General features: G+C 27.3%; 1 protein-coding gene across 1 annotated transcript; it reads left to right on the top strand.

The window, feature by feature from the left end:
• The first annotated feature begins 11,275 nt into the window (after positions 1-11,275).
• On the top strand, positions 11,276-13,932 carry LOC113872085 (ethylene-responsive transcription factor ERF118-like). The gene is made up of 3 exons (XM_027509338.1): positions 11,276-11,433; positions 11,885-12,133; positions 12,221-13,932. Exon 3 carries the CDS (start codon positions 12,458-12,460, stop codon positions 13,520-13,522), a length of 1,065 nt encoding a protein of 354 aa, XP_027365139.1. The 5' UTR covers positions 11,276-11,433; positions 11,885-12,133; positions 12,221-12,457; the 3' UTR covers positions 13,523-13,932.
• The last annotated feature ends 264 nt before the right edge of the window (positions 13,933-14,196 follow it).

The following is a 14,196-nucleotide window of genomic DNA, read 5'->3' as shown; positions in this document are numbered from 1 at the left end:
GTTTTGTTCTACTATATTGCATCCATTTTCATTCAGAATCACGGAGCAACAACAAATTTTTCACGTTCGCATGCCATCGGACAATAATGTTTTCCCCGTTTTTGTTAGAGACAAAGTTAAGTATAAAAGTAGTAAATTTAATAATTAAAAAAAGGTAAACAAAATAAAAAAAAAAAGGTATTTTATTTTGTTGAAATAAGATTATTTGCGACATGTAGACCGTACAAAACGTTTAACCATGAATTCAATAAACTTTTGGTAATGTAAATGGAAATTACTCTTTACCTTTTTCTTTTTTTTTCTATCACCGAAGGTTGCTTGTCACTCATATCCGAGTGTTAGTGTGTCACGTACTTATGGAACTACTTTGCTCAGGAATTTATGGTTTTGTTGTTCGTTTTGTTTTGAGGCAATGGGACCACTCACAATTTTTTTTTAAATTGTATTTACTTTTTATTTTGCCAATTTAAAAGAGTATATACACGATCGCTTCTTGAAAATAGGACATATGCATGCATTTTTATTAAAATAATAAAAAATTTGTTTACCTTAACTTTTAAGATTGAGTTTAACATTTATAAATATAAAATTTTTATTAAAAAAATATAATTATTGTATTGAAATTATAAAAATATAATAAATAATTTTTTTAAAAATATTATTATGATTAACTGCTTATTTTTAGTTTTAAAAGATTAAAATTAATAGTATAAATAATAATAATATAAATTGAGGAGAAAAAGTAAATGGGTAATCTTTTCTTTTCATAAAAGAGTGTAACTAACATTAACTTTTTGTTTGGGGTAGTGTGCGAGCAGTGTTTGGTATTGGAGGTCATCGACGGTGGTATGCCACAGTTGACAAATTGTTAGCGAAAATGGGGCGTGGTGGTGTGAAATACAGAAAGTGGAAGACAGATTAGCAGAGAAAACAAAGCTGAAACTTTCAGGACATAACAAAAATTGTTCACACTTTACCCCCTTTTTCACACCATAAGCGATGGATCATGATTCTTTCTTGTGGCACTGTTGCTCCATTCGCTCACACTAATCCTTCTGATCTCAAACGTAAATATATCATTCATTACTGAATGATTGCTTTCACGTTTATTAGTTATGGTTTAAATTATCATTTGTGTTAATTTTTTATTTATTGATTTTTTAATTTGAATTTCAATACACTCTATTTATATGTTTTATGTTAGGTAAAATTCTCTTTTAAATTCGAGTTAATTTTTAAATAAATTAATTATTTGATGATTTTCAAAGTTTTTAATGAGTAAGAGAATTTTTATAAATCATGATAAATTTATATTTTTAAGTTATTTAATTAGTCCTTTAAAAAAAACTTCTCAAGTTAATTGTCATTAAAGAATTAATATATATATATATATATATATATATATATATATAATGATGGCTTAATTTTTTTAAAAGAGTAAAATGTTAATTTTATCCTTAATATTTTACAGGTTTATTAAATTAGTTTTTTAATTAAAAATTTGTCATATTTATATTTAAACTTAACTTAAGATAGTATCTTTTAAATTGTTTATAATTTTCTGTTGTCATTGACAGAAATGTCTACTTCATTATTTACTGTATAATTACTTACATATCCTGTTAATGACATTAGAATGTTCTTTGACGACACATTTGATATCTTGATTAATATGTTAAGAATTAATCAGTATAATATTAAAGACTAATAATGAAATATTAGGACAATTTGATATGTCACGTTGGTTTGTTTTCTAATATTGAAACTAATATTATTACTCTTGCTCGCAGTGACATGCATGAGTTGTTTATTAACATGAATTAGATCAACTAAAAGAAGTTTAATTTTGTTATGTGCGTAGATTTAAATATAGTTTTAAATTTTATGCACTTTAAAAGAATACCTTTTCTTGAAAATGTCTTTATGATTGATTTAATGTAAACCTAGTTTAATTGGACAGACTCCGCGCTTATGTTTTATTTAAACGAGAGAATTATATATATATATATATAGAGAGAGAGAGAGAGAGAGAGAAATAGAGATTTTTAACTTTGTTGAATATATAAAAAATAATATTAAAGATTATTTTTATTTTAAATTTTAAGTTTTTTATTATTTTGATTAAATTTAAATTCAATTTTCGACTTCTTTTTTATAGTGAGATAAATATAAATTTTTATTTGAACGGAAGACTTTCTTCACCTTAAAATTGGACAATATTTCCCCACCTATCAAATTTGTAGCCAAAAATAATAATATTCTATTTTGTGTAATAAAAATAAACTTGACCGTTGTTCGATTATTAGGTGACCAAACGTTTACTTGAAAGAGAAAGACTCGCGTTCTGGACTTCTAGCCGACAGCGCCGTCACTTTCTTGTACGCATTCCAAGTTGTTGTTTTAAGAATTATTAATCAACATTCATGAAAAACATTAAATTAAAATAAAATAAAATAATTAAATAAAAAATTCAAAAAATTTATAAAAATTTATTCAAGTTATTATTGAATGCATGAATATCATTTTTCGAAGTTGAACTAGTCTATTTTGATTTTTGTTTGACATTTAATCTGGTTTTAGTACACGTGTATGATGTTCCTTCTAAGTAGACGATAATATTTATAAAGAATCGCGCGTAAACATAGATACAATAACAATAAGTTATAAACTATAAATTTAAATAATATTTAAAATGGTGTATAAAAAGCGTTGCATATAAAAGAATTTGATTGAAATATATTGATAGTGAAGTTTTTTCTAATATCATTCAATAATATATTATTATATTAATTAAAAACTACAATAATTAACTTTAAAATATATTTATTATATATTCAAATTAGTTGATATCATAGCAATATCTATCTAATAACAGTACATTAAAGTTAAAATCTAAATTAAATAAAATATTTGTATATGCCAAATATCTCTATTTATGTTGAATAAACTTATAAAGTTAATTATTTAGCAATTAAGAATGACTTATGAAATATTTAATTAAAAAGAATAAATTTTCTTTTAACAATTATAAAAACATTGAATACCTTATACTATTTTTTACAATCATCTTAATGCATTTATTGATATATACTATCTATTTTTTAAGAGAGAAACTTAGCGTTATATTTTTTAAATGCAATTATTGTTTATTAACATAATTCTTTAATAAAAAAAATAACTGTACCTTAATGTTAGCATGCATTAATTTATTTTTTAATGGATACGTTGATAAGTTACAGTTTTAATATATTTGCGAAAATATAATTAAAACTTACTACTATAGTCTGTGTAAAATATAAGTGATGTACGCCAGCAAATTTATACTTTATTAAGTTATGAAATATATTTTTAATTTGTGTTTTACTTATATTTGTTTCCCTCCTGTATTGTACAATTGTTGTTTTAGGCTTAAAAAGAGAAATTTAAAAAGTTAGTACATGACCGTGAAAATTATTAAAAAAATTAAAAAACAAGCTAATTTTTCTTATTTTTGCATGTAGTTTTTACAAAAGTATAATGTTGTTCAAATTAAAAAAATTACAGCATAATAAAATTAACTTTATTTAAAAAACAACAAATAAACAAAATTTTCGTTAAAAAATAGTACCTCTGTCAAGCCCTCATTTAAATGATTTTTTAATCGTAAAAATATATTTAATAATTGTCAGAAAATCTATTTAAATAATTGTAGGTACTTAGATAAGATTAAGATATCATGCCATCAGGCAAGACAAAAGGGATCAGTAGATGAAGATGATTAAAATATGACTTCTTTCCATTGTAAAATGTTAAAAAACAAATATGATTGATCAAAGTACATTTTTTTGAACTGCGGTTAATCCAGGTTTCAAGGTATGAGTATTGTCTTATCCGATTGATTGTATATGTCAAATGGCTTTGATTTTACTTTAACGTAAAGCTAGTTATTATAATAAAAAATAATATTATGTAACAAATGTCTGTTTTAACTTTTTTTATTGGAAATAAAACATGCATTACATGTGATAATTATTATTATTTTTTAAATATTTATTATATCAGTTTTTAAAAATTTTGTTAAATTATCTAATGATATACACTGTAAAAAATAATAAAATAAAAGATATTTAATACCAAATTTTAACTATAATATTTTCGTATGTAAAATATCTTATTTTAATATTTTATTAATGCAATTTTTACATCATCTGTTTACTAATGTATTATGATATTACTTAATTGTTATCGTTATTTTTTTATAATAAAAGAAGTTAAAAGTTGAAATTAAAAAATATTAAAATTTATACATAATTGAGTAATTATAAAATATCAAAACATAAAATGGAATACAAAAAAATAGAGATAAATGATTTAAAAAAAAAAACACATCTTTTAATATTTAGCTTAATAAACTAATAAGCACGTTGATTAAGTTATCTACATAACTAAATTAAATTTATTTAAGTAAAAGTCTAATATTATACACCAAATAAATAAAAGAATGATAACAAAATTAAATATTTAAATTAAGAAATAATGATTAGTTGGAGTTCCACAAAAAGTAACGTTTATTTTAAAATCAGCAATAAAATTATCATAATTATCTTTTATAATGTCACCATATCTAGCTTCTCAAAAGAATGGAACCATTCATGTTGATTTTTTAATATGTTAGTATACTATTAACTAACAATATATTAAAAACTTTATTGTAACATTGCATTAAATTTTAAATATTTAATGCACTTTAGAATACTATTATTAAATCTGGTTTTACTTTGCTTTCTCTTTTTAATTGTATTGGTTGCTTTTAAAAGCACACTCACACAATTAGTTATTTTTATCAACTTCTTAGAAAATTTTGAAAATTGTTTATTTAAAGTAAGGTTATCCTACTATAATAGTAGTGAAAACTTTATAGTTATTCATGATTTTGGAAATAACTTTTAAAATGTTTAAGTAGTTTTGTTAATTTTTTTAAAAATATCATCAAATAAAAAAACAATGTTAATAAAAAAAATGCAAAAATGAGATTTTCTTATACATAGAGCAGTGAGTATAGAGTGTAGGATGCAGATAGTAGGGTATAGATATAGATAAAGTACATGCATGCCATTCCGCGGGAAATAAACAATGTCATCGTAAGTTGTTGACAAGGGTGACGTGTTATTGGATTGGACACAATAAATGTTCATGGCCACGTCACCACACAGTGGTATTTTTCTTGGGCAACAGCACTTTCCACGCACCCACCTATGAAAGACACTTGTCCCATCACTTACCACGTGTCACTCATCTGCTGGGACATTTTGGCGCCAAAGGAGGCGGTGGGTTCCACGTCGGCGCTATTGGCGGGAAATGGAAGCAAAGACCTCTCACTCACTCACTCACTCATTTTCGTAACTCACATGCTCTTCTCCATCCATCTCTTTGCTTTGCCTTTTTCCGCCACCCCACACTCTACAGTGGTCAAACGCCATGATGACCATTGTTGACATGCATGCATGCCTCATGTTCATGCTACATGGTGCATCAATATGGACTATGGCATGCGTCACGTGACCCTTCATCATGACAAGTGAAAAAATATCTTGTGAGAATGGAACACAAAATTATACACCGCACACGCTTGCGTCACGTGATGGTCTAGTAGTGGTTGTGTTAATAATATTAAATAATGCTAAGATATGAATAAGATTGATAGGAAGTAATGGACACACGCGATGGGTAGAAGGATGGTTGGATGCGTGCACCTGACAACTGTTATTATTTATTTACAACCCTAATGAATAAGACACTAACCCTGCACGTTCACTGCTTATTCTTCCCCATATGAATTGTTAAAGGATGTGTTTAGAATTTACTTATGTTAAAACACAAAACAACCTAATATTTTTTATGTAACAAACTCTTCAAAATTATTCTTCAGTCACTGAGATATCAAATCCTCACTGCAACAGATAATGCTCAGTCATTGCAACTTGCTTAGGTTTCTCAAATAGCCACTTTCAACAAAACGGAGTGTGCGCCGTTGATTACTCGCGTTTGGGTGACCGAGAGATTACAATATGAAATTTTATGTGATGTTGGTTTTCATGGCCAATTTCCATTACCCATAATGTGATTTTAATAAAATTACAAGAGACATGATTTTTCCTATGTTATAATTTAATATTTTTATACTCAAAATCAAACATGTGCAAATCCTTTTGTCAACTTTTTAGATTCTTTTATTCTTCGACTGAATATAACCAACTACTTGTAGATTTTATATGCTTTTTAAGTCAATTTTGAACTCTTGTAATTTATTCTATAAAACATAATAATCAGTTAAATAATCAAACTGAATGTATAATACTGAAAAAAAAAAAGCCAAAAATAATGCAAATGGTATAATAATTAAAATAAATGTTTGTTATTTTTTAATTGCATTCTCTTTAGTTTTAGCCAAAGATGAGTGTAGTAAACATCTGCATGGGAATTTTTCCTGAATCAATACCAAACAAGAGAGAGTATTTTTTTTTTCAAAATATTAATGGTAAATCTTTAAATACTGGTTTATAATTTTCAATTAATAGTATTTATAACTATAAATTCAATTACCTAATTGTTTAAAAACACTATATTATCTTTTATTTCTTGTGTATTGACTGACACGTAATAAACAATATGTTTAATAATAGAACTAATAACTTTTCAAATGCAATAACACTAAATACAAAATAATTTATTATTATATTAGTTAATGAAGCAATTTCCTAAATATGGAAAGAGTTAAAAATTAACATATTTGAACTCATTAAGGGAAATAAAACAGTTACTTTAACTAATATCCACATTATGAGATTTGTTTTCTTTTTATGCAAAAAAAAATATATTTTTCATAAATGTGAACATAGTTATTTCTCATTAACTTACAGAAAAATTTGTGTAGAATGAGTAAAACATTTATTTGACTCAGAAAGTACAGTCTGTGTTTGAGTTTTGTCAGCTTGTGTTTATAAAAACTGCTTCTTAACTGGAACTTAAAATAGGTGATTTTATATGTTTTTAATAAAACTATATAAAAGCAAGTAAAATCTACACATAAATGGTCTCTATTTCTAATATTACGTACATCTATTTTTATTTATCTGTCTAAATTAAGAAACCTACATAGATAGAAAAAGTTAATTATTTTGTTGGAACCAATTATCAAGTTTTGTAATCCATATTTTATAAATGGTTCTCATTAATTATTGTCTTTTTAATATGTGCAATATTGTACAGAATAAAGATTTATAGGTAGTAAAGTTTTATAAAAAAATTTATTACATTTAATAATATCAATACATTGAATTATATTGAGTCTTGTGATTTTTAATAAGATTTACCATACACAACTTGTTATTATGCATGACATTGCTTACATTAAAAAAAACAATAAAATATTTATTCTATTTAACTAACATAAATATCAATAAAAAGTCTACTAATGATTAATAAAATGACAATTTTATAAGATAATTATTACAAAATAAATAAAAAATTGGACTTACGTAATATTTTCTATACACAAATAAAAATTAACATTAAAATGAATATAAAAAACTTAACATATTTACAACCTGTAACTTAAACTCAAAATTATTTTATTAACTAACTTACTTGGGTACTTAATAGTAGTTTTGTTTTATTATTATTATTATTATTATTCTGTAAAAATTATTTGTTTTCGTTGACATGAATGTGGTTATTTGTTGGTTTATTACATATCTAATATTAACAAGATTTAAATATCATGTTAATTATTACTAGTACTTTGTATTTAATTTTTGTGTAAAATAGTCTGAGACAACATTTCTCTTAATAATTTCAGTTGTTATCTTTCGTAGCCCCTAAGAATACATGCATCACAAACATCTAAACAAGAAAATAGATATAAAGAATAGTGAGACTTACTAAAAAAAGTTAAAAGGAATATACTTCTTAAAGAATTTAAAGACACATTAATTAGTTTCTTTACATATGTTAAATATAATAAATTGAATCAATTTTAATAGTCCTAATATCAATTTTGTGAAAGAGATAAATGTTTTTATTTTCTATGATACACTTTGTCCAGAACTCTAATAAAAAAAGTGTTATATGATAATATTTCAATATTTCATGCAGATGCAGCTCAAAAACCTTTTTAGGGTTAGTGACTGGTTAGATTCTTATTAAGTGGTTTTATCCCATTGCTGATCAACTAAAAATAAATATGGATACTTTAGCTTCTTAGTATTCTAGACCTTTAGCCGGTGGATGATTGATTAGAAATGGTCAAAAAACTAGTTCATCGCTATTTTTACGGTAGACTAAACCTGTGTACACTCTAAACTATTGAACTTCGTGCCATTTACCATAGAGTGCAACTCATCATATAAAGAAAAATCCAGCTTATATAATGACTTCAAAAAAGCTTTATTCTCGATGTCGTGTACCCAGAACATTTTTCACTATTTATTTGTAACTTTTATCTTTTATTGTAACCCAGGTATTTTATATTTATTTAATTTTTATTTAAATTCTAACAGACAACATTAGCTTAGTCTTTGTTTATATCAAAATTATGAATCATTAAAATCAAAATAGAAAATCACATGTATTAAAGCAACAATAAATAAAAAAGTATATGTATTAATTAAAATAAAGACACATTACTAAAAATATGCTTAATACGCTTTATACAGATAGATAATATAGATGAAAAAAATTTATCCGTAAAAAACAAAATTTTACAAAATAAGTTAAAAATATTATGACAAACTATAATATCTGTAAACAATAAATTTTTGACTTAATTTTAAATATTATCACTATAACTTGATGTAATTATAACGATGTATAAGAAAATAAAGTGTTATAATAATTTTTATCATTATAATTTAATTTTTATATAACAATAGAAAATATGTCACACATAAGATTAGGAAAAGTGTCATATATATATATATAACACTATAATGAAAATTAAGATATTTATTTAAAAGATGCTTTATCTTGACATTTTGAATTTTAAAAAATTACAGTTCCATACACAAACAAAAAAGAATTTCCAAAATTAAAAAAATAAAGGTTTCTTATGGTTTCTTATGTTTTATTATTTGTTCTCCAATCAAACTAATTTATTGCACAGTAAAAAGGCCCATCAATTTAAATGAATTATAATAATTTACAGTTACAGCTTTTAAATATCTATGTATTTTATATTTTTCACTGTTAAATGCCTTTTAATATTTATCATTTATTTAACTTTATAGATAAAATATATATTATTAGAGAAATTTTAAGAAAAATTTAAAATCTATATACATAAAAAAAAATTAATACTTATTCAAAAAAATAGAAATAAAAACATAATTATACAAAGTTAAGATAAATGCAATTTTATAAATTTAAATACCAATTAGTTAATAAAATAATTTTTTCTTTACTAACAAAATATTTTATCATTCATTTGTATTTCAAAACATTCAATTAATGTATATACGTCACATGAGATACTTACCAATTACTAAATTTTCCCTATGTTACACGAGTATTAAATTTCTCCTTTATATTTGTCAATTTGTAATGGTATTTAATATATTTTTATTGTATAAAAATAAATTAAATATAATATTTAAAGTTTTAAAATTAATTATATTAAATATTTTTGTTAAAATAATATTTATAACTTTTTTCTTCAAGTGACTATGTAGCATTTAATTTTTTTAAATATATTAAATTATATTGTGGTTATAAATTTATTTTCCCTTTCTTTATAATTAATTTATGAATAAATTAATAAAATTGTTATTTCTTACTATAATATATTCATAAATAAAATATTTATTTTCAGCTAAGAATGATCAAACTTAAAGATTCTTATTTTAATCGTCGATTGAACTGATGTACTCCACATGATATATATTTCTCTTGAATCAAGTTTGATTTAACAGCCATAAACTTATCTATATATTTTATTTTCCACTGATTTTAAAAAATACAACACTCTCTGCTGATAAATTTATGTATCATAAGAAAAAAAAAATATAATAAAGCATGTAGAAAATGTTGATTATGATTAATTTGAAACAGTTATTAATTAAAGATGAATTGAGTTTATCCGACAAAAATAAACTAAAGAGATATAAGTCTTCAATTTTAAAATTAGTAATTATAAATCATGTGAATCAAAACAATTTTATATGTATTTATTTTTTATGTGATTTTATAATTTAAATTAAATTTTAACTGATTTAAGCAATAATATCTAAAAATTAAAAGAAAATAACAAAAAAAAATATTTAATGTAAAAAGTAACATGAATTATCAGGAAAGAGAATAAAATAAAATACATTTCTTTCTAAAAGTATCATTCAAAATTATTCTAATATACATCGAAGAAAACAAATACAATTATTCTATTATAAAAAAAATTATTATTTTTTATTAACCATCACGCAAGCAATATAACATAACAAACAAATAAAAAATAAAAAGGATTTTGTGTGTGTGTGTAAAACCAGGTATTAATTATAGGATTTGTGGTAATAAATTAAATATCATCTTTATTATATTTAAAATTTAAAAATTATTTCAATGTTGTTTTATAAAATCAGATATTAACTAGATATTGCGGAATTGGAAAGTGCTTTCTTTGTCTTTTAAATTTTATTACTATGATTGTTATTAAAGTAATTTAAAAATATTTATAAAAATAATAAATAAGAAAATATAAAAGTAATTAGATAAAAGCAAAAAGAAAATCGTGGAAAAGAATATAACAGTAAAAATACACTCACTTTATTTCCTTATAGCCTTCTTCTAGAGAGGGCAGTGTGTTGGCATTTTGAGTAAATATCACCAACGGTATCCGTTATTACCGTGCGGCAACCAATCGTTTCCTTTGTTACTAGTCATCGTTGGCGGCGCAAAAAGTTGCATGGCAAAGACATATTTTAAGTCATCCTCACTCAAGCGCGTGTAAAACACTCAAATTTAACTACAGTGGGATTGAAAGAAAAAGTTGGATGGACGCGTGAAAACCGAAACATGGGATTCCTAGGAAGTTACATTGGAAAGGGTGGAATGAGGGCATGATATGTATGTGGATGATCATGCTTGGTTGATGCATGGAGAATGTGACACAGCCCCATGCCAGCTCATATCTAATAATGGAAATAAATTAACTTTGCATAATTAATATTATATGTTTTACCTACTCGGTCGCTTTAAATGCGAAATTTTGACCGGGGTGATTAAAAAAAGGTTAATGGCTCAGACAGACCTGGTAGAGTAGAAAAGAGAGAGAGAGAGAGAGAGAGAGAGAGAGGGGCCACTCACTGTGAGAGAAACACTGCCAAGTAGAGACAGAGCAGAGGAGAGAGAAAGACAGACAGAGCCACAGACATAGCAGCCTCCTTCGCCTCAGTGAAAATAAGCAAGGTAAATTTCATTGTGAACAGTGAAGTTTTTATGGTCTCTCGAGAAACTCATTTTATTTTAAACTAATTTATTAATTAGTGGTCTTGTAATGGTGTTTTTTTATTATAAATAAATTAAATAAATTGTGGGTGTGGTAATGTTTGTATAGAGATTTGCGTCTGTTTCACTCTGTGTGTCGTACTAAAGTCGGCTATTTTTTTCTCTATATTTATTGATTTGCTTCACCCGAGTCACTGGCAAAAGCAATTTCATTGTTGAGATCGATAAAAACTAGCAATAGGGTGCACATTTTTCTCTTGCTGTAAGGAGGAGATAAAATCTGGGCCATAGATTTGTAATCTTTTTCCTAAGAGACTGTGCGCCTCCCTTGTGTTTCTTCTTTGTTTTCTTTATATATCAGTGTGTTTCACTCTTTGATACTCTTTCTTCTCCTGTTCTTTGGCGAGTGAAGAACTGAGAGAGCAAATAAAGCTCCGAGGTTGATTTGTGTGTTTCTCGGAGGAATAATCTTCAAAAGAAGGGCAAGCAGTGGATTTATGTCGTCTGGGTTTATTCTGGCAGTGATTGGGGCTCCAGTGCAGCTCTCGATTGTTTCTCTCTTGTTTGCTCTCTCCTTGTGCTTCTGTTGCTGTATGTTACTTTGCATTCTGACTCAAAATAGTGTGAACCCAGCTGTTTCAATGCGATTGAGGCCAAAAAGGTTTGTTTTTCCATTTCTTCTCTTTTTTTCATTAATCCCCTTTGTTTTCATGGGTTTGGGGTTTTAACTTTGTGGTTTTTTTAACAGGACTTGTTGCGGAGTGGAGTGTTTTGGAGGCTTTCACATACAAAGATTTTCATATCTCTTCTTATTCTTAAGAGGGGATCTCACCTGAGACCTTGAGAGATTTTGTTACCTTTTTTTTTTGGTTGCCCACCTTTTGATTTCTTTCTTTCTTTGATTCGATTTGGTTTCCTTCACAGTTTTCTGTGTATTCTGAGGGGTTTTTGGAGGGTTTTTCCAAAAAAAAAAAGTTTTCCCACCATGCCCGAATCTCGGAAACAACCGGCTAATAGAGCGAAGCAAAGGCTTCATCACCCCTTGCAAGAGTCCAAAGCGATGAGAAAACTCCGCATAATATTCGGCGATCCTGATGCTACTGATTCATCCGAAGATGAGTCAGAGGTTATTATGAACCAGAGAAGGGTGAAAAGAAGCATTCGCGAGATCTCTCTTCCCCCTCTTCCTCTTGTCGTCACCTCCCCAGAAACAAGCTCTTGCGAAGTGAATAGCAACAACAATAGAGTCACGGCTTGCATTGAAGGTCAACCTCAGAACAAGAAGAGGGTTTTGACCCAAAACCCTTCAACGAGGAGACAAGGTTCTGGTAAATATAGAGGTGTTAGGCAGAGGAAGTGGGGTAAGTGGGCTGCAGAGATTCGTGACCCGTTTAAGAGTGCTCGGATCTGGCTAGGCACTTACAACACTGCAGAAGAGGCTTCTCAAGCGTATGAGGCCAAAAGGCTCGAATTTGAAGCCATGGCTAAAGCTCAAGCCTGTAAAAACGCTGCTACAATTGTACCATCGGTTTCAACTTCTGATAAGAGTAACTATTGTTCCTCTTCTGCTGCCGCTGTTTCTGCTGCTGCAGTGTCTGTGTCGGAGAAGTTTTCTACTACTTCCGAGGACTCAGAGTGTGTGTTGTCACACACATCTCCATCCTCCGTGCTCGAGTTGGATACCTCGGCTTCTAATTCGATTGTCAAGGGTAATGTTTCAAGCAACGAAGCTTTTGAGGCTAATGATTTGGTGGCTGAGCTGGCGGGGTTGGAGATACCCGATTTGAGTCTGTTGAACTTGCCTCCAACGTCCGATGCTGTTGTTTCTGCTTCATGTGGGTCTGAACCAAACCTTGGGTTTGATTTCGATTGGTTAACTTTTGATGATTATGGACAGGGTTTTGATGATCTTGGTGGCCTTGAGGATATCCAAATTTGTGGCTTTGATGACAATGAGCCGAGTGAGCTTCCTGATTTCGATTTTGGTGATTTTGGTGCTGATGAGTTTGCCGGTTGGACTGAGGAACCCCTCAATATACCTTGTGCCTAAGTTTTGCAGCTGCATAGGAATAAGACTAGAAGACCTTCTACATTACTATTATAGGATAAATTTTGTCAGTCTCATGCATAAAGTTGTGTTATAGTTTTGTGAAATCTCAGAATTTGTAATACCAATCCCTTGAGTGAGTGTTTTTTTTATGCGTCTACAGTATTTATTTTGTTTTGTTGAGGGAGTTGAGATCAGCGAGATGTAAAAGAGAATCCTTTGGGTTTTCCCGTGCTGTTCAAGAGCCGTCCAAGGGGATCTCGAGCCATGATGCTATGTTTGGTAATTTGAAAGTTCTTCCATGGCAGTGTATTATCAAGTGACCTTCAATGTCTTTTTATTGCATTTGTTATTTTTTTTCACCAATTGCTGATAAGTGTGAAGCTTTTTATTAAGATGATTTTATATTGGACGATTTGCACAAAACCAATATCCGGAATTCCTCGTAGACGCTTCATATTCTAATGTCATTTAATTGTCGGGATTGAATGAGGTTCGCGTTCTCGTTTCCTTGATACCAGCTCAATGCAGGTTGCTATTTTTATGTTGTATGGCCAGGGAAATTGGGTTTTAATCTATGAGTAAAAAATGCACTAAAATTTCTTTTTTTAATACAAATTATAAAGCTTAAAAAAATAAAACGAAGGAACAAAATATGAAGCGTGGAATGGGGTATT

The sequence above is a fragment of the Abrus precatorius genome, unplaced genomic scaffold, assembly GCF_003935025.1.
Source record: "Abrus precatorius isolate BTA unplaced genomic scaffold, Abrus_2018 Scaffold7, whole genome shotgun sequence".
In the NCBI taxonomy this organism is placed as follows: Eukaryota; Viridiplantae; Streptophyta; class Magnoliopsida; order Fabales; family Fabaceae; genus Abrus; species Abrus precatorius.
The sequence above is the reverse complement of the archived record's forward strand: the minus strand, read 5'-3'. Positions and strand labels throughout refer to the sequence as shown.

Excerpts from the sequence above, each read along its gene's own strand:
- LOC113872085 (XM_027509338.1), top strand. The coding sequence starts at position 12,458 with ATGCCCGAATCTCGGAAACAACCGGCTAATAGAGCGAAGCAAAGGCTT.